The 25,321-nt window shown below is 35.2% G+C and overlaps 1 protein-coding gene across 2 annotated transcripts in view; it reads left to right on the forward strand.

The window, feature by feature from the left end:
* The window catches only part of PHIP (PHIP subunit of CUL4-Ring ligase complex), a 103,036-nt gene that overhangs the window by 54,935 nt on the left and 22,780 nt on the right, over nt 1-25,321 (forward strand). For both annotated transcript variants that reach the window (XM_077782322.1, XM_031504410.2), the window contains exons 17-25: nt 3,982-4,207; nt 7,105-7,242; nt 8,251-8,434; nt 9,081-9,204; nt 16,268-16,408; nt 17,190-17,266; nt 17,938-18,169; nt 21,272-21,391; nt 24,851-24,958. In XM_077782322.1, the coding sequence (XP_077638448.1) occupies nt 3,982-4,207; nt 7,105-7,242; nt 8,251-8,434; nt 9,081-9,204; nt 16,268-16,408; nt 17,190-17,266; nt 17,938-18,169; nt 21,272-21,391; nt 24,851-24,958 (1,350 nt within the window). The remainder of the gene's footprint in view (nt 1-3,981; nt 4,208-7,104; nt 7,243-8,250; nt 8,435-9,080; nt 9,205-16,267; nt 16,409-17,189; nt 17,267-17,937; nt 18,170-21,271; nt 21,392-24,850; nt 24,959-25,321) is intronic.

Genomic DNA, 25,321 nt, shown 5'->3' on the forward strand with positions numbered 1-25,321 from the left:
TAAAGGAATTTTAATATCTTGTAAGCTGCTGGATTTCTTTCTATAGTCTTACAGAAGGATTTACATTTGGGGATTTATTTTTTCTTCTTGTTTCTCAAACACTATTTTTTGAGAATCCTCACTACTAAGCTGCTGTTGCTATCCCTCAGTTATTACTATCTGTGCATTTCCCCGTCTATTTCAAGTAAAACAAATTAGTAAAGACATCACATGCAAGGAAAATCAGGATTATCAGATCATTTTCTTTGCGTTTCAGAATTCTGACAGTTCTAAACTTTAAAAACTTTAAAGCCTGTTGTAATAGGAACATTTTTCTTACCATCTCCATGGATCGTTTCAGGTTTCTTTTTCTATCCAGTTGTTTTGGAAGTATGTAGTTCTCTGCTACTTTGAAATTCTGGAAATTAAATTTGAACTGTGAGTCTTTTGGTCTTTGCTGTGGTAGATCAGAATTTTCCTCTATACTGCTATTTGAGAATTTACCTGTGAGGGATTAAATGTGTTTGTAGAGTGAAAGCAGTTGCTTTTTCCTGCTTAAATTCTAAAAACCCTTGGCTCTCTTGGGGTTTTTGCTGCAGTCCCTGAGAAAAGATTGTTTTAAAATTTTCACTTATTGAATGATTTAAAATAATCTTGTACAGCTGTTGCTGTGCCGAAGTTACTCTTGGCATTCTTCATAACAGAAGAAATGGGAGCAAATAAGGACTTATTTGTTACCACTTTAATCTCAGTCTTCCACTCACAGAAAACTTGGAAGTGTCTGGTGTCTTCCATGTGTGGTTTCATCACCTCCATTTTTGTCTGACCTGATTTATGTGAAAATGTTACTACAGGTAGGTAGGTGCTGGAGATGTCTGGGTTTTTTCCTGTCTTTCTCCCCTCAGATACTGGGAAGGGTTTCAGACATCTTGTCAGACTATGATCTGGTAGGATATGTGTTTTTTGGCCCTTAAAGTGTTTCCCATCTCTCTGGGGAAATTAATTTTACAGAAGAAAGAAACATGGTAGGTAACCTGTCCTGTATTCCTGCATTTTGGAACTGACAGTGATTATAGCTGAGATGGTGTTAATTCTACTGAGAGAACAAGCTCTTTGTATTTTCATGTTATGTTCAGATAGTATCTACATTTCCTAGTTGACTGGAACCAGTGCTTAGGCTTTCTTTCCCCTGCAGTGTGATCTTGGCCACAGTGAAAGTAAAGTGTTAGCATTTTGTTTGGAGTTTATGGGGTTTTTTGTCTTTTTTTTTTTTTTTTAAATAAATTATATGTGTTTTTGTGAAGTAATTCTTTTATGGGGGAAAATAAAAAGAGTACATGTGCTGCTTGTCTGGGGCTGCTTGAGCCAATCTCAGCTGAAATCTGAGTGTGTCATCACCAGAGCTGAGCTGAGTTCACTGTCAACAGGGCATGTGCACTTCTGAAGTTCTTGATTAGGTGGAAGCTTGTCCAGGAGTGGCTACCAGTTCTGAAGTGTAAGATACTATTCTGTTGATTTTAAATCATAGAATATTCTGAGTCGGAAGGGACCCACAAGGATCAAGACCAACTCTTAGCTCTGCACAAAGCACATCATGTGCCTGACCACGTTGTCCAAATGCTTTTGAACTCTGTCAGGCTTGGTGCCATGGCCACTTTCCTGGGGAACCTGATCTCTGAGCTTTCTAAGGCATTTGTTCCTGCAGACTGCCCAAACCACAGTACTTAGCTGCAAGTTGACAGTTTGTGTATGGTGGATTGGTGCAATACTGGGAAAAACCTCTTTGTGTAACTGTGCCCATTTGGAGAAACTGAACATTCTAAATGTGTGATTGGAAGAGAATCTATCTATAGAGCCCAGACCTTGTGGAAAGCTTTTGTGCTTATTCTCCAGCTAGGTTTGTGAAGTCATATGAGTAGAAGACTCATGCAAGTGGTGATGTGATATCATCTTATTGTCATGAATTTGATCTCTAATAGTATATAAACAAATAAGCCTTATTGTTAATACTTCTGGCTGGTTTTCTGATGGAAAGTCTAATTCTTATGATTTTTCTCAGGATAAGACATATTCCTGGATTCCAGTAGGGGTATTCTACCTCAGAGTTGTCCTGAGCCTGTGTTCTCCAAGAAATTCCGCGTTATCTTATGGAGTAGAAAATTGTTATTTAGTCTCCCTATTATACTTGATTGCAATATAGAGTACACAGAAGTGTAATTGCAACAAAGTTCCTTGTGATCTTGTACTGGGTCTTCCCTTTGCTCACAAAACCTGGGATGCAGGCTACACTGTACAGCCAAGATGCAACATAATAAAACTCACAGGTTGTATGATCTTGCCATTGGAAACTCTTTTTTCTCAGTGTGGGAAATACTTAGTAGGAAGACTTATACTAGGTGTAAGTAATGCATATTCTGATTTCTGCAGACATTGTAAGCTCTCCTAGGGGACCTCCGTCTCTATCATATTGAGCTATTGTGAGATGAAGAAACAAAGGTGTTAATCAGGCCTTGATTCTGTCAGTCAGACACATTAAAGGACTTTTATCTTTTTCATTCAGCCTCTGTTAACAAAGAATTTAGTAGCAACATTTAATCCAGTAATCTTTTTTTATTGCAGTGGGCTATCACCTTGTCCATATATATTTTGTAAGAGTAGTCTTTTGAACCTCTGAAGTGAATTCTTTTCCATTGCTTTTTTCTTTGTATCTTTCAAATTTCTTCCTGTTGTTATTTTTCTGAGGTTTTGTAAGGTCTAGAGCCCATGACTACTATGATTTTTTTCCATTTTTTTTTTAATCCATGTCATTTGGATGCACTTTCTGATGTTGTAATTGACAAATGTCTGTTGTCATCTTTGTTTCCTGGTCTTCTTGCTTCCAGAAGAGACATTTGTCATTGAGAGTCCAGACCTCTGAGTAGCTGCTGTAATCTCTGCCTTACTGATTTCTACATAACAAATTACCAGAAACCATGTTATGGATTGGTCATGATAGAGCATACTCTCCACAGATCAGACAATGTTCTGTGACAGTTTGGGCATTCCTCTCTCCATGCTCCAAAGACAAGATTTTTGGAGATCTCTATGCATTGAGTCAATCATTTCACTGTTTTCATACTGCACTAGAAATCTTAATTTGTGTGAATTATGATTTTATGATTTGATTTTCACTTGTGCATTCAGTTCAACTGAATACGTGAGCTGCTACAGGGTTTGCTTACCAGTGTGTGGTCCTATGATGTGTAGTGTATGCATCAGCTTCTATTCACTTTTTGTTTTCTGTTCGCACTTCAATATCTTTCTTATTGCACAATACTGAGATACCTGTGTCAGTGAGGGATGGAGCATACATCTTTTTATATTTATTTGGACAAAAATATTCTTCAGTCTTGAGGGTCTGTGGAAAGTCATCTATAATAAATTAGGAGCAATTGGACAGAAATAAAAAAGAAAACTTAGTGAAAATTTTAATTTTTATTTTGGCTTTATTTTATCAACTGAAACTTCTTCTGATATCTACCATTATAGTAAGGCTATATCTTTTTTGATGTTAAAATATTTGGCAATGCCCTGATGTAATAAATATTTTCCTAGTCTTCTGCCTGCACCATATCTCATAAGTCTGTGACACAATTTTTTATTATCAGAAAATTTATTCATTCAGACTGTAGAAGAAAATTTATAAACTAATACATTAATGCTGTATTTGGTCACATGTCTTCTAGTAGTTAAATATTACCCCACTCCCCTATTCTTTAAATGCTTCCCACCCTGAAACATGTGGATCATTCTCTTTGCAGTGTTGTATAGAAAAGAGTACTTTGAAACAAAATAATAATGAAGTCAATTATCCCCTTTAAACTGAAATAAACACATCAGCTTATAGCCCTGGTTTTGCAAAAGCGACCATGAATATCACTGTTAAAAATACTTTTGGCAGTTCTCTTCTGTATGCTTTTGTAATAGGTTCTTTAAAAAATTACAAAATGACTTTGTTTACAGATAGCAGATCAGATGTTCTTTCATAGTGATTATCGGCCCCTTATCCGTGATGCCAACAACTTTGTCCTGGACGAACAGACACAGCAGGCTCCACACCTTATGCCTCCCCCATTTTTGGTTGATGTGGATGGCAACCCTCATCCTGCAAGGTATCAAAGACTAGTTCCTGGTCGTGAGAACTGCAGGGAGGAACAGCTTATTCCTCAGATGGGAGTGACATCTTCAGGTATGGAAAATTTCACTTCACTGACCAGTAGTCTATCTAGTTACTTCAGTTGTTCTACACTGCACTTTGTTCTTTTTCTTCATTTATGGCCATAGTCGTTCTCTGGTGTGGAAGAATTACAATGTCTTTGGCACTGATTGCTTGTGACAATTTCATTTACAGTACTGTCATCAATCAAGTTGGCACTAGTTGATGCTACACCACCAGTTAGCTTGGAGTTTGTTTCATTATTGGAGCAATGTATAATGCTATGTGAGCTCTCAGTTATCTCTTTGGGATAAGATTTCCTGCTTTAGAAAACCTAAGAAACAGACTGACGTTCTACAGATCAGTTAGAAAAGCTAACACTTGCAATAACAAAAAAATGAGGAGACATCTGAAAGAAGCAAAATTCTCTTCCTCATTAGTTGAAGACAGTCAATTTTAAGCTTTGGTGATTTGGTTAAAGAACTGAAGACTTGAAAAAGATGCAAAATGTAGGAATTTCCTTGAAAGTTTTATTCTTAAAACAAGGGCCAATGGCTGGCTGTTGGAAACTGCCTAAAGGTGTTTTGCATGGGTAGGGATGGAAAAGCAATGCCTACTTATTGTATGTTACTAATTTAATATTAGTGTAAATAAGAAAATAGTGACTGTTGGAAGTAGCTTTAAATGTTTTCAAAATAAGCATTGTTAATGATTTGAATATTCTTGAAAATATGTGAAAATTGACTGTTCCTGTAAATTGTAGTCTATTTGTTCATGATACTTAAACCTGTGGTGTGTCAGACATTCCAGGAAGGGTAACTGAGAGTGTTTTTACAAAACAAAAATATCTCTTTATCCTTATTTGTAGAGCTCAGGATTATAGGGCAGTGAATATTTAAATGTTTTTAGGGGAGGATTTCCTTATTTCCTCCAAAATTACAAGAAGAAATGCTACTTGAGAAGCAACTATAAGAAGGAAAATATCCTTCCTGGTGAATGTAAATTTATTAGTTACTGGCTTTGAAACAAAATTTGGTTTTTAGGGAAGGATGTGACTTTGCTTCATTGTTAAAGTGTGAATCCATTGCATTGTGAAAATCTCCAAATTTGAAAATGTCCTGGGCACATTCTTCAATATATCTTGAAACAAGTCAGACTCTGCACATAGACCAAACAAAATTAAATCTAGAGGTGTGCCTGTATGACACATGAATGCCTATAGAGAGATGATGTCCATAGCATTTTGTTTAATAGCAGGGAGCCATCCATCAGCTTGACAAGTACTGGAAAAACACAAGATATTTATCTACCTTTTTACAATATAGCAGCAATACAGTTGTATGCAGACCTAAACAGCGTTTATACAGTTTATACGTTCCCTTCCATTAAGAAAGTTCCTTTTCTTTTTGAAGCTTTGTTGTGGGATTTGATGCATCTCACTCAGAGCACTGGCCATTTATTCCTTGTTAAGTTTTCTGTAGGGACTTCTAAGAGTAGGGGGAATTCAGATTGTTATACTTGATTTACTGCTTTGATGAACATGAAGCACCTTTAAACCAGATGTTTTGAAAAAAATCAAGTATACACCCTGTCTTTATTATTTTATTAAAAAGAAACCATTTGCTGTTTCTTGCTAAGGCATTGTCTCACAGGCTAGATACATAAAAGACATTAATTTTGTTTAGATAGCAGTTTCCTATTTAAGATCATTCTTGGGTTATTAGCAGTATTTCCCATTGTTCTCAGTAGACAGTATGCTCACGAGATTGACAAATTAATGTCTCACTTACCTGACTCAGAAAACATCCAGCTGTGGTTATACCAGAGCTCATTCCATTATTCCGAGGTTTTGCTGCTTTAGGGAAGTTGACTTCAATAACCTTTAAAGCCTGAGAGCACTATCTTAAATATTTATGTTTTTTTCTGAATACTGTTGAGGTAGCTGCTTCTGTTCAGAAACATAATCAAAGCTCTTCATTTCATAGCACAATTACTGTAATATCTAGTCTTTAATCTTGCAAAGTGCAGTTCATACTGTGATATTTCTTTGGAGTCATGCGGGAAAAATAATTTCTAGATCTTGTTTCTTTGAACATTGTTATTCCTCATTATGAAGTCCTGCTTCTCTTGACTAGAGATTCCAACCATTCCACTCCACCATCTCACTGTTCTGTGTGGAGATGTCAGACTTCTTTTTGAATCAGTACTGTAACCCTTGTCTTTTTCTCTATACCTCTCTGTTTTTTGTGATCATTGTAAACAGGTTTTGTGTTGTTCATGCTTATGTGCTGTGTGTTTTGCTTGCTGCTCAGAAACAGTATTATCACGTTGGAGTCACTGCTTTGGAACTGTTTCCCATCTTCTATTCACAAGACCTATCCAAAAGGAGGTTTCTTGGCTGTTTTACATACCAAAGAAAATTACCGTAACTTGATCTGTGCAGTCATTATGTCCATGTGGAGCTCAATTAAACATTTTTACTGCTTCATTTTCTACAGTATAGATAATTATTTTCTATTTCAGTTAGACCTTCTTGATGTAGTTCTTTCATTCAAGCTTATAAAGTGTTTTTTAATGCATTTGAGGCAGGCTAATCTTGCATTTGAACAATTTGCATTGACTGAACTGACAAACAACAGTTGCATTAAGCTTCTGTGGCTTGCTGACACTTGATCAAATTTAACATTTTATTAGAAGTCAAGTGTGGTCATCTTGACCCTGCTACAGAAAATATAGTGCTCTTAAATATATTAAGAAAAGAAGATGTCCTATTTTAAGAAATAACTGTTGGAAAAATAAGCATTAGGCCATAGTTCCATGTTGGTAATTTCCTATACTTGTATTAAAGCTAAAACTTAAATGAGCTGTCTGTATCATTAATTTCCCAGAGTTTTACATTTGTGTGTTGTTCTCTATATTTTACTTCACAGGACTGAATCAAGTTCTTAGTCAGCAAGCAAATCAAGAAATTAGTCCGTTGGATAGCATGATTCAAAGACTTCAGCAAGAGCAGGACCAGAGACGTTCTGCGGAGGCAGGAACCAGTACTACCAGCCGGATCAGCAGAGGTAGATCACTGGGGGATGGGTGTTGAGTCTGGGATTGGAAAACATAAATCCCTTTATATTATCCATGATCTGTGCATTTTGTTGAACTGGTAGAAAGGAGGTAAGGAGCTGTAGAAAACAGTACAGCTTTCCCATCTTTTTTTTTTTTTTTTCTTTTTGCAAACTGTTGGGCTTCTTAGCATTACAGATTTATCTTTGTTATTGTCTCCTTACCCAGGGAAATGCAGCAGCTGCGTTCCCTTAGGAGTAACTACCCTACTGTTTAATCTGGAACTGGCCGTCTAGTTGTTTGACATCTGACTTCTTTCAAATAAGGACACAGGAGGAAGAAAAGTGGAAGAACTGCTTATTTGTCTGCAGAGTTGTTCCATGTTTCAGTGTTTTGCACTAGCGTACCCAATAGTTTTTAATAAAAAAATATGGTTAGCAATCCACTAGAGTAAGCATGATTAGCTTGTGTGTGTAAGGATGTGGAAAAATGTTGATATTTTGCTACTGTGTGGGTGTTTGAAGGATCTTGCATGTGTGTCTTGTTTTGGGTTGGTTTGGTTATTTTTAACCTCTTGACCATTTCAATTTTTGTCTGTAAATTTTATAGCTTGATTATTAATTTCTAGTGTTGAGGCTTTCTTTTTTTGAAAGTAGAAGACTGTTTAAAAAGCACAGATTCAGTCAGATTGCTCACTGTTTCATAGCACAGATCTATAGTGCAGTAGCAATAGTCAGCTTTGCATAAATGTTTTCAAAGGTATTTTTAAAGAAGCAACATTTGCTTCACTTCAGATTGTTACTACACCTGCTTCTTTTCAATGTGAGTTTTTAAACAGGGTGCTGCAGCCCAGTAGCTGTTTGTGCTTTGTTGTGATGACTGTAAAAACTGCTGAAATACTTATACTCTGTTAATATGATTTCTTTGGAAGTAATAGATCAAGCAGAGTTATTTTTTCAGTTTCATTCCAAGTTTTTCTTTTCTAATGCTTCCCTAAGGTATTGCTTTTTGACTTTTAGGATCTGTAAGCTCTACCTCAGAAGTACACTCCCCACCAAATATAGGGTTAAGGCGCAGTGGGCAAATTGAAGGTGTGCGTCAGATGCACAGCAATGCACCAAGAAGTGAAATCGCCACTGAGCGGGACCTTGTGGCTTGGAGCCGCAGGGTGGTAGTGCCTGAGCTGTCTTCTGGTGTGGCCAGGTAAACACAGATGGAGAATTTTACTGTGATTAACTTAATTAAATGGAACAGTTTTGGATTTCCTATTGCCATTCACATCGTCATTTGTTTTCTATTTTGTCATCTCAAATTTCTTATAAAATCAATTTCAGTTTGCAATCACTTGTTGGTATATCACTTGAAAAATCTTGTTATTTCAGAAGGATTAGGAATAAAAATTGTTCTTTTAATGAATGATGCAGTAATTAAACTTGTATAGGCAATGGAATCTAGTTGCTTCCATATCTTCTTACTTGTAGCATAATACCTGTCATTACATGGTGTTTTATGGCTGGAATACTGACCTAAACTATTAAGGGCCTGAGGTAAATTGTGATTTCCAAACTGGAACTTAAATTTTTTTCAGTAATTACTTCTTGTGATGAATACTTAAATCAATAAGTCAAAAAACCTACTTGCCATAGTCAAGCACAAGCTGCTCTAGTTTAATGACATAGGATGAAAATCTTACTTTGTTTGAAAGAAGCTAATTTTAAAACCATATGCTAACTGTAAAAGAAGAACTGCTTCTCAAAGAATGATGTTGACTTATTCCTTGGTCTGGAATAAATACTCTTAGTTTTAGTAATGTCCTTTAGAGTTAACATCTCCATTTCTTTTTTTTTAGTAGGCAAGAAGAATGGAGAACAGCAAAGGGAGAAGAAGAAGTAAGGGTGTATCGATCAGAAGAGAAAAGAAAACATGTAATGAGTCACATTCCAAGAGAAAACAAAATACCTACTTTCTCTAAGGTAAGCAGTCCACCACTACCTTATCACAGAATGAAGCATAAAATTTAATTTAATAAATTGAGTCGCATAATTTTACATCCCTGTTCTCAGTTTTAAATTTACAGACCAGGGTACAGGAGTTTGTTTGCACATGCTTATCTATGGTTTCCTAGCTAAATAACCAACTATCTTTTTGTAATAAGGGGAGTAAGTTTTAGCAATGGTAAAGCAGAACCCATGCTTTGGGTTTCATAAGTATGCTTAATAGGGAGGAGACTCTTTTCAACCTCAATTCAAAGCTTGTAAAACACAGCTTTCAGTAATACTGCAAATTGTGGCAATTGCAATTGAAAAGTAAAAACACTTATGGGATATAAGAAAAGTAAAAATCACCTATGGGATATAAGAATGCAGAATCACGTTTGGGATAAACGACTGCAGCTCTTACCTTTATTAGAGTACCATATTTTATGCCTGTAAAGGAAGGAACTGAGATGGAAAACGATTTGAAAATAAGTAAATTTCAGATGCTTACTAGTGATTCTGTAATTTTTAATTATGATGAATTAATCTTGTATGTAGTAGAGTAAGTTTGAGATGAGCAAGTTTATATTTGATATTAAATTTCAGTATTTGCTACTTTTTTCATACCCAGCCAAAGTAGATTTCAAAAGAAGTGATGTGAACAGTCCCCTACCCACAAGTACTCTAATAACTTTAAATTTCTTTATTAAATGTATTTCTTACTTTTTCCTTCCAATTTCTTTCTTGTATTAAAATTTGAATCCATTGCTATCTTAAAAATTGTACTGATAGACTCTTTTCTGTTCTGCAGGCACCAACATTGTGTGCTTTCCCAAGAAATTTGTTCACTTTTGTCTCCAGCTTTCATACATAGTCCTGCCACATGACAGGACTCATTAGTGAAATACCAGGACATCAGAAGTCTTTGACTCTTTATTTTTCTTTTGGGAGTAGCAGCAAATGGGCCTGACAAATTCAGATTATAACAAAGTTTTTTTCTGTCTTAAGGGATGTATTTTCCTGTCTTAAGGAAAGCTGAATTATACACTTTCTTTTAGTTGAGTTAAACAGTTGCACTGCTCAAGGATTTCTATTTTTTTTTTCCTTGCCTTTTGCTACAGCCTAGTAAAAAAAAATCCTTCCTGATAATGTGAATTAATACCAAATTACCATTAAATTTCTAATTGGGTTACAGTTTTCTTTTAAATTATTACTAGGACATAAAAGTTTAATAGAATAGTCTAGCTTGTCCAGCATTTTGCTTTTAGCAATTACTTTTATGATGTCTTTGAAACAAAGAATCTTAAAGCAAAAGTTTTTTTTTTAAATCCTGTTAAAAAAAAGAGTTTGGTCTCCAAACTGTAATAGTAGCACTGGATCTTTTGGGCAAGATATCTTATTCCAGATATTTATGTCTTTGAAATCCTTCAGAACAACTGCTACTTAGGAATAACTTTCTTCAGTTTCATATATTCAGACCTGGGGGTTCTGTGAACTGGATTTTGGTTTCTCAGAGTGTGAGACACATAACTTGTTAAATCCTTTAGTCACTTTCTACCTTTGTTCTGAGGAAATAAGAAAAAACACAGGCAATTGTGATCTTTTCATATGAGTATGTCAGTAAATTTTCTACATAAAAATTACTGATATACTTAGTAATACTTTCAAACACTTAAAGCCTTCATAAACCCTACTGAATACATTGAATAAAACACCTTGAAATAAAAAAGTGGTATTCTTCCATAGCTGATTCTTCATTAAATACATCTCTTTTTGGAGGACTTAGACTGTTGAGATGTACAGTAATTCAAATCTCTTGAGTAAAATCTCAGAGGGATTCAGAAATAAGTAGATATCCCATGGGCTTTAAATAAGCACGTTTCAAGAAGAAAAAGGTGTTTGATCTTGAGTGATTGAGTCTCACAAATTAACTGCTCAGATTTGCATGATTTTTATTGTTACTTACAGTTAACATGTGCAACACCTGCTCAGGAGTGTCTGAACAACAGGAATAGTGAATTGGAATTGTCATCTTCTGTAGTGTTCACAATGAATTCAAATAAACACCTGGGATGAGAAGCAAGATTGAATGTAATCCAAAAACTGTTGTGCAATATTTTTAGGCTTAAGTAGAAATTAATAACTTCATTATAGTTACTCTTCTGTTGCTGTACTTTTACAGTAGCAGTGTGACTTGAAATACAAACTGTTAGGTTGAAGACAGAACTGGAAAGCACAGTGTAAATATTTATTTTCTTTGAGAATATCGAGTGGGTTTTGATACTGATTCCTTGTAAGCTATATTACAGTACTGTTGCAAGAATATAGTCCTTATTGCATAGTGAATTATTACAGGTTTAATGAGAGAATTTATGATCTAAAGGAGATGGGGAACACCTCCAACAAAATACAGGGCATGACATTTTCTTCCAGTAATCTCTAGACCTAAGAACTACAGCATCAAGAATTCTAGAAAATGTCTCACTCTATAAAACTGTCAGCTTCTCTGGGAGCAGAGTAAAACAAGGCTTTTAAATAAAACAGTTGTAATCCATACCAGTAGGAAATACTGTTTTTTAAATCAATTTTTGAAATTTATCAGGTGTATTAATATAATAATGATAATGATGAAATAATATTTTCTTCTGTTTCCTTCTTCCCTTATAACTGAAAGAAGTCAAAATACAGAAGTAAAATTAAAAGATATGCAAGAATTAATATTATTAGCATTTTGGATTGCAAGCTGAAGCGTAGGTCAATAAGAAAGAACACAGGGCAGCTGTAATTACATTTTGAGGAGATTCCAAAGTCATATTGCTAATTTTTAATTCAGGGTCATGGTAGGGTGTGTTAAAAGTAGTACACAATTATAGCTCAGTCTTCTTCAACAATATCTTCAATTTAAATGGAAGTCACAGAAGTGTTCTATTGAAAGCACAGTTTTCTTTGACTCAGGTCATAAGGAAAAGTGTTTGTATATGTTGCTAAAGGGACTAATGGAGTTATGGGGGCAAAAGTAAAAACTTAGATATTTTGACTTGAATAGTATTTAGTAAATAGTAAATCACTGACCTGCAGGCTGAATTACAAACTTGGTTTGATTTTCAAAGTCATTGGTGAGGAATAGGGATTTTTCCATTGTTAAACAAAAACACTTTAAAAAGCAAACAGCAAAAACGTGAACCCCCAATACGTTAATGAAAGAGGATAGAATGGAATTTTTACATCTTCAAAATGGAACTGTATTGCAAATTACTTGTTTTCAAGAGCAGATGAAAATTGAGATAAATAACATGCTTAGGTAAATATTCCCAGTCCAAGTAATTGAGAGGATTAGTTTATTAAACTACTGGGATTAGAGCATTTTAATAAATATTTATGAGTGTGAAATTTCTGTGTACTAGAGGGTTGATATGATGTGTGTCCTAGTAAAATATGACAAAAATGGAAATATTTGTCATTAAGTGGAAATGTTATGCCGAAATTTAAAGGAATTAACATGGGAAATTGTTATGGATGGACAAAAGTAAGGATAGGCCTCTGTTGTGATGGGTGCAAATGATTGTATTGTAAACTAATAGAACCCAGGGAGGAGAAACATGCGCTTTGTTCAGCTGAAAGTGGCTTATTTTTGTTCTACAGAAATAAGTTTTTCTACTTACATGTTAGTTAAACAATTCTTCCAATTAAATCAGCAAGATGTTAAGAGAAAAATTATCTAAAACTCCAGAGCCTTGCACTTAGTGCTTAATGTCTGTTATCTTCACTGCTTTTGGAACAGTTCTTACTCATTTTTTACATACATGTGATGTGGTAAGAGTAAAAACTAAGTAATTATAGACACTGATTCAGACTTAAAGGTGCTCTTTAGCCAAAGAGAAAATGCCAGGGTAAAGAGATCTATTTAATGTTGGGGTTCTGATATTGGACATACACTTGTGCCTTGCCCCTGTTAAACTTCCTAGCAGAAGTAAATTTCTGTTGGCTTAAGGAAGGAAGAATCATTTTCACATAAATAAATAGATGCTGCTGGTTAAGAAATACTATGAAATTGCTATAGCCAAAGCTTCCCAGAGTTGCTTCAGCCCTGTATGAAACAGCAGCAAAACTGCAGTGTGGTCTGAGTTGTCAGGACATCACTGGCTTTCCACTGTATCTCTCAAAAATGATGTTACCTAGACCCCCAGCAGTGTCCAGTATCCCTTTCAAATACAGGAAATGCCATCATTTTTATTTCGCAGAAAAACATGTGAAATAAACATTCTGTCAGGAGCTGTAATTTCTGGTGTATCAATAGGTGTGCTCTGATACTGACTGGTATGCTGACAGGGTACAAGGTACTTGTCAGCATATATGACTGTTCATCAAAGTGTTTAGAGAGAAAGTGGTGACTGAACCTCAAATCGTAGGTTATCTTGGCTTTATTTCCCAGCCTGCTCTTAGAGGTGAGAGTACAATTTCAAGCACTTTCTTTAGGTTATATATTGAGAGAGAGGAGGCATCTGCTGCGTTTCCTCGGTTATAGTCAAATACGCTGGTGATAACTACATTTTGTCAGGAAAAAACCTGTAGTACTCATTCAACTTTAGCTCTCCTCAAATAAATGAAGTTCTGCCTTACAGCTTCTCTTCAGATTTTGAAAAGCGAAGCTGAACAGGAATGATGTTAAAATACTTTTCTTTTTTGTCAAGATGAGGCAATTGTATACGTTATGACTTTTCTCATCCCTGTTTGAGCAGTGGGTTTAGACAAGGTGACATCTAGAGATCCTTTCCAACTTCATTCTATTCTTCTGTTACTCATGGATAAGTACTTGTGGTTTTGTTTCTCTGTTTTTTTTTTTTTTTTTTTTTTTAATAATTTTCTGTTATTGTTTTGGCATTGTATCTTTCCCAGAGCATCACTATGACCCAATATTTATACAGTGGTATTACATTTTTCCATGTAGGAATGATTGTGACAGAGGGGCTGGGGTGTTGTTTTTTCCTTCAATCTTTGAACTGCCAAAAGAACCGTTTTCAAAACCAAAGAGTAATGCAAAGTGCTTTAGTTTTCCAAGCATCTGTAGTTCTATTTGAGTAGGGAAAAGCACTGTTTATGATAACAGGATTGGGTAACCTCACCTCTGAAGAGAAACGGGGCGGTAAGCTTTTAGGACTTCTGTTTCTAGAGAGAAGACATGAACGTTGCAGTCAAGTTGTAATGTAGCTTCTGCAAAATATGTCTCCCTTATCTTAATGGATACTTGACTAATTTGTTTCACTGGGGTTATGTGATTCCATTCTGTTATCCTTGCTTTCTCTACTATATTTCATGGGAAAAGTCACAGTGCAGTAGCAGAAAGGAGTTAATGTAATGCTGGCTTTTGTGACCTCTTTGCTTCAGTATTGGAGCTTGATGAGAAGTGAACAGCCCCAGAAGGCTGAAGGACAGAAGGCTGTGTGATGGGCTTAGCCACAGGGCTTAGGGCTGCCTTGGAGCTGTTCTAGGTCAGGTCAGAGCAGCTTGAGGAGATCTCTTGTGCGCTGCCAGTATGAATCCAGGAGGAATAAGTGCCTCAGGTCTCGAAAGTCTTAGACAATGTTAAAGTGCTGATAGCTGCGCAGTCCCATTAGAAGTATCTCTGGTAACTGTGCTGTCAGTGATAACTTCCCCAACTCGACAGAAGGACAGAGCAACAGAAGCACAGTACTCACTGAAAAGAGCATGGAGCAGTTTGTGTTGGTCCTCTGTGCCTTGATGAATACTGGAACACAGTACAGAGGGTGTGTTGGCTTACTTTAGTGAACTGTTGCAGTCATGCTTGCAGAAGGTGTCTATCTTCTAAAAGGGAGTGTGGGAGAAGAACTAGTTACTAGACTTCTGCACTTTAATGATGATTTTTATGGCTAAGGAAAACTAAATCGTAGCATCTGTTGATTAGCCAGTTTTTACTACAGCTTTTACTGTAAAAAGTGGGAGTTATTTTCCTCAAGAAGAAAATTTAATCTAATGAATCAGCTTTTATCATACATGATAGAAAAGGTATTTTCTTTCCTACAAAAGAAAAAAAAATATCAAGAGGAATAGGTACAAGCAGTCTGCTCTACTAGAAGACTGTCCAAATATTAATGCCTTTTTTTGTTTTGTTTCAGTTCTGCTTTCTTAATCTCTGGGTCTGTTTTTTTTTCAACTATTATCAGCACTTAGTAGATATCTGAGGTTTTCTTTGTGGCAGATGGATAACACTGGGGAAGTGTACCTCTTTTTGTGGCACTTAGGAATGTACCCGGAAATTATTTTGTTAGATCTGAGCTGGGGTGAAGGTTGAAAAAACAAATTAGCACAAAACTCTTGAAAATGAGATCATAACTCTTGGGTTTTTTTCCCAGTGATTGGGGACTAACGCAAGATTGCACACTTGATGTAGAGAACAAATGTTTGCATTATATATATTCTACAGGAGGAACAAAATCTCTTAATGCTGGTGCATGAAATGTTTCTAAATTACAGCTTTATTTCATTCTTTTAAGCTTCATATTCTTTCAAACTGACTCATTCATTTGAATTCTCCAATGCATCATCATACTCTTTAAAGGTCTGTATTTGCTAACCGTCATCTCTCTATGCTGAGGGATGTATTACTGTACGAGTTTCTTTTCTAACACATCTGACCCCTTGGCTGCAAAATAACTCCGAACTTCTGTTTAAGAATCTTCTTTCCTTAGCCATTTTTAGTGTAATTCTAAGCTTTTACAGGCCCTTAGCAACCTATCAGTAGTTATGTTTTAGCTCTTGTTTTACATTAATTGACATGTACTTTGCAGAGAATGAATAGTTTTAATAATTACAGATTTTAAAATTGTTTTTGTGTCTGAAAAGAAATTTAATTATTTCCAGAATACATGGAACTGTTTGGGGCTTATAATCATTCAGCTATGCATGTGGAGTGTTATCTTCAGCTGCTCTTTAGTTTTGGACTTGTAACTTTTTGCCAATGCAAAAATTACTTCATGGAATAGTATTGTTAAAGAAAATGCATACTCAAAAATTATGTATTTTGACTTTTCTATCTTCACAGAACCATTCTCATGATAATTTGCTAGACGTTAGTGACTCAAAGAAGCAAGCAGCTAATCAACACAACTACCGTACGAGATATGCAGCAGAAGAAACTGCAAGGCCCGCTGAAGAGTTGGAAAATGGACACAGTTCTTCAGATGTAAGATCCTTATTCTTGAGGCAGTTCTTACACATTCCATTTCTATGCATGAAGCTCCTGCTTCAGCTAATGAAACATTGTTTCTAGTGGAAACTCAAGTTACATTTTTTCATTGGGCGTTTCCTTTCACCTCTTTAAAAATTACCTTATATTAGGTTTTCACAAGTTGTTGTATATGTTTAGCTTTGAATTGAAAAATAATTGATAAAGAGAAAAATGCTCGTTTGTAAGGGTATTTTGCAAAGTATATGTGTAATTTGTAAGCCTAGTTAGTACTACCCACATGGCCTAGCAATGTGGTCACCGACTTTAGATGACCCTGCTTGATAATATGACCTCCAGAATTCCCTTCCAGCCTCATTTATTCTGTGCTTCTGTAACTATGGTAGAGAATGAGTGAGGAATACATAACATTAATACTGGGTTTTTGTTTCATATTGAAAAGATGTGGAAATACAACGTTAAAAACACTTGAAATAATTTTTGAGAAGGTGAACTAGCCTTGTCAAATGAAAAATGTTGCTCTACACTGCACCTGGCCAGGCACAGATTTCTTCATACTTTTTTATATAAATCTACTAAAGTAAGGGAACTATCTGCAAACTAAAATGCCTTTTAAACATAAAACTTCTAGAATGCCAGATGCTTTATAACACATATAAAGCCTAGAAAAGTTTTCATTGTATTGTCATATATTATAACTTGAGCTCTAAAGAAAATTCCTTATTTTTCTCTGCTTCGCCCTCTGCCCCTTCCCAATGCTCTCTGCTCTCCTTATTAGGAAGGAGAAGTAGTTGTTGCCAGTGGTGGAACATCAGAAGATGACGAAAGAGCATGGCATAGTGATGGCAGTTCTAGGTAAGTGACAGTATATATATAGCATACAGAGAAAATTTTTGCCAAGAAGTCTTTAATAATTTTTTGCTTTAAACAGTTAATGAGTAACAACTAACACTTGTGCAGATTTAGAAGAAAAAGTGAAGAACATGAAACTTTCAGGATTTAATTTTCAGTTATATTGCTAACTAAAATTTAGGGAAGGTTTTTCCTTGTTTGCTAGAAGCAGAGTTCTTTTGCAGGAAGGTATTTCTTTTCAGGCACACAAACACTTCAGGCAGGTAGTAGCAGTTTCCTATGGTGCTCAGTCTGAGCTGTGATCCTTGGTTTGAAATTAAAGAGCAAATAGAGCATCCCTTATTTTTTCATTCAAAGCTATTCAAAACCAGAAGTCTTGAAAATGATATCCAGACTTCAGTGTTTATCATCTTGAATTGATGAAGTAAACACGGTGTTTACTTTAATGGATGCTATAAGTATGTTTCTTGCAAGAGAAATTATGTCAGGGCTCTTGGTATATTACCATTTAAATTGTAGAGTATAGGGTTTTAAGCATCAGGGTTTTAACTATTAAAACATTGTAGTTAGCTAGACTGTTAACTGTAATATTTTATTTGGTTATATTGTGTAATCCAATGTACTTTTTAACTTAAAGGGGTTAATTTCTTTTTTATTTGTTATATCATATATAGTGACTATTCTAGTGATTATTCTGACTGGACAGCAGATGCAGGAATCAATTTGCAACCACCAAAGAAAATTCCTAAAATTAAAACAAAGAAGGCAGAAAGTAGTTCAGAGGATGAAGAAGGACCTGAAAAACAAAGGAAGCAAATTAAAAAGGAAAGGAAAAAGTGTATTGAGGAGAAAGATGGACCATCAATGTCACCAAAGAAGAGGAAACCCAAAGAGAGAAAACAAAAGGTTAGATGTTCTTTGTCTATTACAGGTTGCTCATTCAGCTGACTTAGAATTGGATGAATATTTCAGTTACATATACAACTTAATATTGTCTACTTTTAAAACATATAATGACTTTAACTCTTTACAAATGATAATTAAAGACCTCTTGCAAGACAAATGATAGATGGCTATAAGGATATGCTTTCTGAATATGATGCGTTTGATGTAAGGAGCACTTCTAATGTCCTTATCACTATCCTTGCTCACACTAGGAACTTCCTTTCTGTGGAAGTAGAGTATTCAACTTCCAATACAATTGAGTATTGATATAAAGTGCCAGTATTTTTTACAGCTGTGCTGACTTGTCTTCCTGTAAAATTGCAATTTCTTTTAGATCTACACAACTATTTAATTTTTTTTCTGTCAATTCTATGATATACGATATTTGCATTATGCTTGCCACTGTTGACTCCATCAAGGGAAATATGACTTGATCAGAATTTTGTTGTCTATATTTCTTTTGCTTTCTAATATAATGTAATTGCAGTTTAGATGAGTACATAGAAATTTCCGGTGACTTCAGTTATTTTCAGTTACATTTTAGTTGTTTTGTTTTTGACTGTTAGATCTGAAAACTTCATTCTTCCTTCTTTCTTTACAGAGACCAGAAGTGATCTGTCTGGTAGATGTTAATTGTTTTTGTAAACCTATAGCCTCTATTTTTGCAGTACCCAAGGAAGTTAACTGTATCATCTAAACTAAGTACCTGTATTTTTTTTATTTATTAAATTAGGAGTTCAGCATTCTTTAAGATCATTATTTCAGTGTTTTAGCCCTCATTAGAAGGTAGACTGACAAAACAGATTTTCGAACATGGAGGTTGGCACAGTGTCAGATTAGCTGTGACTCTCTGGTATGGCATAAAGAATGTCTGGTGGTAGTGTTTATTCTTTGTTGTGGCTACTTTTTCTGTATTGTACACAGTCATTAGTTGCACTGTCAATACTAATAGTATATTGCTATTTACACAGTCTGAAATCAGAAGAAGGTATCAGAAGGAATAAGAAAGCAGATGAGAAAAATAGATGGTGGGGGACTTTTTAAATTATTGAAACTTCTAGTTTAGCTTCTTATTATAAAATAAAAAAACATGTTGACAGCCTACTATTTCCACTCAGATTAAAACTAAACAGAGTGTTTTGGGAATACTGCATCCATTCAGTCCACATTATTGAGATATGGGACGTCTTTGATTCAAAAATATCAGGTTTAGCTATTCCAGACTTTTAAAACTGACCTGCTTATTTCTTGAGCCAGAAGAAAATATGAGGTTGGAAGTAATTGCAGAAAATCATCTCTTTCCTCTATCCCTAGGTAGCATTCGTTATACCTGTCATTTCTGACAGATGTTAGTTTTTGAAGTTTCTTATGATGGACATTTGACCTCCCTACTGAGCAGAGAGCTTACAGGCATTTCTTGTAGAAAGTTCTTCCTCATTCTGATCCTGATTCAAAATTAGGTCTTTCCGTTGAGGAAAGAAGTTCTGACTGCCTTTGTAGCCACACAAAGAATCTCAAAAATTAAAAATGGAATAGAGAAAAATTTACATTCATCTCTATTAATGCATAGGTTTAATGATCTTGAATGGTGCTTACATTTCGAATCCCCCTCTACCAAAAATCAATCTAAAAAATGATACAGCAGTGAATGACATGGATGGATCACCCAGGAAGATCAAAAGTACTGAACATTTTCTTTTCTTTAGATCAGACACAGAGACTGACTCTTAGAATGGAGAGAGTTTGGAAAAGATATGATGAAAAAGCTTATATAAAATAAATGCATAATGATTTCCTTCCTTATTTTGTTACAGTGAGATGTTGCATCTGATGGCACAGACATAAAGCTCAAAAATGAGCCATTTTCCCATTCAGTATCCCCCTCCCACCCAAACCCACTTGAGCGTGTAGTCAGGTAGTGGAACTAATTACTAAAGGATTTAGTAGAGTTTCAGAAATTATTTAATAAAGTCACTGGAAATAGTCCCTTCCTGATGAGTAACTAACACCAGACTTGGCTTCCAGAAAGTTTTAAACTAATGATTAATGTGTAAAGTTATAACAAGGGAAGGTTCTCTGGTTAAAGGCTATTTCTTACCTTCCCATAATTTACCAGTTAGCTAGACACTTTGCTCTGATGCAGTGTATAATTATTTTGCAAAACAGACCTGCTTGAACCTCAGAATTCACTAAGTGGTTCTATGTTATTGCCTTATCACAGTAAAGAAGTTCTATTGAGGTGGATTTTTTTCTTGTTGTTTTGGTTTTGTGGGTTTTTTTTTTGTTTGTTTTGTTTTGTTTTTTTGTTTTTTTTTTGTGGGCTTTTGTATTTTACTATATGTATGATTTTTCCTGTGATACTTACTGGTGCAATCATCACAGTGCTTCTTGTCATGTGGTTTCACATTTGAATTGGTATAATGGAATTGCACATGGCATATCCTATTTGCAGTCTGGAGATGCAGTCCGCCAGCAGTGGCTGTATGAAGTGGATTTCTGTACAGATGTCCAGGGTTGCTTTCTGTACACAAACACACAGAGGATCCTGTTAGGAATTGCAAAGCAGCCTTGCCTGAGTCATTGTACAAACCCCTGCTTTATCTGACTTATTGGATACAGACTAGCAGTGTGTACCTAGGACTACCAACTGCTCTGAGTGTCATTGCTTACAAGTATGTGATGTGGAAATACATTCTGAAAATGCAGTTCCACAACATTTTATAGTAAATATGACAGTATGTAATGTGGATGTACCCAATCCAAGTAATTTTCACATGATTTACCTCATAAATCTTTTCCTCCTTGTTTTGTGCAAGGCTTCTTAATTGGAGGCAGCGGTATAGTTTTAATGCCTTTTTGGCCAAGGCTACCATGTGAATTTGGTTCAACAGAATGACATGCTGCCATTTTATGTTTTTGGACATGAGACATAATTACTGGACTGTTAAAAAATTCAGTTTTCGTTTGAGTTCATCCGCATGCACCTCCCAAAAAGCCTTAAAAGGCAGTTAAGATTAATCCTCAAACTAACAATAATTCCTACTAATCCCCTGTTTTTTTCAGAGGCTGGCTGTAGGAGTTCTGGCAGAAAATGGTTTGACGCTGGAAGAATGGCTGCCCTCGGCATGGATTACAGACACTGTTCCTCGGCGGTGCCCATTTGTCCCACAGATGGGAGATGAGGTATTGTAGTTTTACCCTCTGTGTCCTTTCTTCTTTCAGGTTGTTTTTGCCTTTTGTATTTTCATCTGTGCATTTTTTCCCCAGAGAGTTCTAATAAAAATATTTTGGGTTTTCTTAAAAACATTCTTTGATCTGGCTAAAATTTGCTTTTGCTTCCTTGTACTTAAAAAAATGTTCTGCATAGTGTTGCTTTAATGCTTTAACTTTTTATTATTATTCCATGCTGTTGCAGTAGTGTTCTTTCTTGTATGGTATTCACTGTGTTGATTTCCTTATGATACCTGTAGACAAGCTGTGTGAGGTGCTTTATGTTGTGAAAATATTCCTTAATTGTAGAGCATTTAGTATCCTGAAGAACAGGTAAGAAATCAAATATGAAATTAAGTCTGGAAAACATACTTCAGTTTGGGACTTGAAAAAAACCTGAGGAATTAAGCCTCCTGGGGAAGGTTGTGAGTTTTTTGCTTGGTATGATTGTTTTGATGTCATTAAAAAAAATAATTTATTCTGAAGAAAAACTCTGATATTGTCCTTATCTCATGTGTTCCTGATATAAAAAACTTCTGCTCATCTCTTACAATGGAAAACCACAAGAAAAGTTTTGTGTATATGTATTTTATACAAACCAGACTGTAAATATTTTGCAAACATGACCCAGATGTCTCAAAATATGGTAGCAAAAGGATACCCACCAGTTTCTACTTTGGAATATGTAGCAGGTGAACATTACACTGAATTTTACGAATAAGTAGTATTAGGTAGAATGCAAACTTGAAAGCCAGAGTCTGTGCATGTTTCTTAAAACCCCCTCAGGTTAAAATAAGAAATAGCTGGCTTATGTGGTAATGGGCAGTGTGTGTTGTTTCTTTGGGGAGCAGCATGTTTTCTGAGTTACTTAGCAGAGTTGTTGTATAGTTCACAGCTTCAGAATGCTGTTGGAGAAATACTTGACATGGTGGCAAAGTTGATTAACTTTGTTCCCAAGCTAAAGCTTTTTGTGGGCACCACCTCAGAAACAGAATCAGGAACAGAGGTTGTATGTGCAAGCAGTTTTGTTTTTACTGGATCACTTCCCTGATCCAGTTCACAGCACAGCTATGCAAAAATTACATCAACAAAGCCTAGTGAGGGAAGGAAAGAGCATTTCAAGTTGAGAGTTGCAGCTAGAAAGAATGCTTATGGATTGATACCCTCCAGGAAGCATGTTTTGGAGACTCTGCTGTTCAAAAGATCAAGTCCAAATAAATATATTTGGTGCCTGATACCATCTGGATACAGTGAAGTAGCCAAGGAGACTCAGGAGACTTTACCATCATATTGGTTTAGTAAGATAAACAGTTGTGTTTGATTTGGCACCTGCTGAATACCATGTACAGTGTGTACTAGGAATATCTAAGTAGGGTACCTACTTGTGCTGAAAATGCTTTATGTGGGAAATCAGGAAGTTTTGTGTCCTGTGCCTAGAAAGTAGCAATAATTGCACCAATAGAGAGTATGTTTGTAATCCAGCTGCTCTGTCTGAAATTTCACCTTTGATACTTGCCCTGGATTTACTTAACGTGAAAAGAAATTATTATTCTAGAAAGTTACTTTTGAGATTCACAGAAATAAAGGGTTGGTTTAATTAGAGGAATGTTGTGAGAAAAAATATGGTGTGGCGTTCCAACATTTTGTTGGATAGTAGATAAGTTTTATAAGATTTTGGGGGAGTTATATTTAAAATCTGTTCTCAAGCTGTACAAACAAGTAAAAAAAACAGTAGTGCTATATTTAGTTACACTTAGTGTATAAGAATAACACATACCATCCCATTTCGCTTTCTGAATAGTGCTGTTTACAGATCTCTGCCCTGTGTCTTGAGGAACGGTGGAAACACACCAGAGAGATGGGGTTGAGACTTCATCATCTAAATATACAAATACAAAGCATGTTTGTTGTAGTGTTCTGCCCTTAACACAAAAACCAGTTTTGTCTGGGTACTACAACAAACATGCAGAAGCAGGAATTCATCAATAATAAAAATATTATTTCCTGTGAAAATACATTATTTTTTTCCACAGATATCTTTCCAGTTTGTTGTTCTGTCAGAAGACTGAATGCTTAGTCATTTGCAAAATAAAGAATATTTCACTTAGGTAAACAGTGGGTTGAATTTATGTAGTGGTTTAGCAGAAACACTAAGTGTAGCAGAGATTGCTTGTAGCCTGTACACTTTTTCTGTTTTAATTCACTGGAATGTATGGGAAACAATCATCACAATGTTGAGAGTGTAATGTAAATTTGCCTTCAGATGTGTCTCAGTAGCCTCTGTTCCTTTTTCTGACAGATAGATTCTGACAGTGCCTAGGAGATTCTCACTGCTTTCATGCCTTTTGTAGCTGGTGTATGTTTTGTCCCTATGAGGATATTACGCATATTGAATACTCTAAAAACAGGGATTTTAAAAAATGTAGTGCTGAGTCCTCCATTTAACAAAAGATAAAATTTGCCACATGACACCGAGTTCAGTACCTGTTAATGTAGAAAGCCAGCAAAGACTTCTTTATAATGTTTTATGATACAAGAGTTTTAGAAAGTAGCTAGAAATATAAATATTAGTGTGTTTATTTGTGTATTTTAAAACTTGGAGTGATTTCTGCTCTACTTTTTTTTTGTTGTATTGGACGTTTAAATTAAAGCTATCTTTCCTTTGTGCTATTAGATGGAAATCACATGTTGGGACATTTGAAGAGGAACTTTTATTTGGCATAAATTGTACCAAGAATACAGCCATTTATCAGATCTTTGTTCTAACTCATTTGTGGAACCTCTGTTTCACATTTCAAATACATTCCTTGAATACACGTTTATGGGTTTCAGCTCACTAACTCATTACAGTGGTGGCTTATAATGGTATGGTATGATATACAAGATCAAAGCAGAACTGGATTAGACTCTGGATGTCTCAACCATGGAAATTTATACTAAAAGGATTAAAAATAATTAATAAGCACTGGAAATGTCTATTTTAGTTTGTTCAGGCCTTTGTTAGGCTATTTTTTCAGTCATATGGAAGCAAACACCAAAATCTTACCAGAACAATAACAGACTTTTCCTTTTAGAATATATTTCTTGTTCAAAAAAGATAAGCTAGATAGTGAATTTAGTGAAACTTGATTGTTAACTTAGGGCTGTCTTGCAGTGATGTGGAATTCTTGTTGCTGTCATTGAATTGCTCTATGGTGCCATGATAAATGGATGGTTTTGTTACTGATTTTGTTGATCTCACTCATGAGTAATTTAGGGTATTTTGCTCATACAGAAAATGTTCTAAGTCTTTCCTGCTTTTTTTGGTAAATGTTTCTATAATAGCTTTTAAAATTTTCCTCCAGTTAATTTTTGAGGACCCATGACTTTGGCAGGAAAACAGACTGAAAAGTTGATGAACTAGATAGGATAACTGTCACATTTCACTTTTAGGTTTACTATTTTCGACAAGGTCATGAAGCATATGTTGTAATGGCCAAGAAGAACAAAATTTATAATATTAATCCCAAGAAACAACCATGGCATAAAATGGAATTGCGGGTATGACTTCTTTTTCTTTTTTGTTTATATCTTAATATTAAAAAAAAAAGAAACTAACATGGAAGTAAGTGCCTTAGGCAAATAAATCTAGTGCTCTTAATATTGTAAGATAAGGGGAAAGATTTAATTTACTAGTCAAATTAAATCAGACCTTAAACTTTATTACTTTTTGTATCAGCTTGAGCAGATAAGGTGGTTATACTTCATAGCAAAATATTTTTCAAACATTGCATTGTGACATAATAGCTCATTGTGGAATACTAAATTTCAGATTCTTGATTTTTATGTGATCTGGCAGAAATAGAGAACATTCAATATAACCATGTTTTCATGTTTCAGAAAGCTATTTCAATTAACTTCAGT

This window comes from Lonchura striata, chromosome 3 (genome assembly GCF_046129695.1).
Source record: "Lonchura striata isolate bLonStr1 chromosome 3, bLonStr1.mat, whole genome shotgun sequence".
Classification (NCBI taxonomy): Eukaryota; Metazoa; Chordata; class Aves; order Passeriformes; family Estrildidae; genus Lonchura; species Lonchura striata.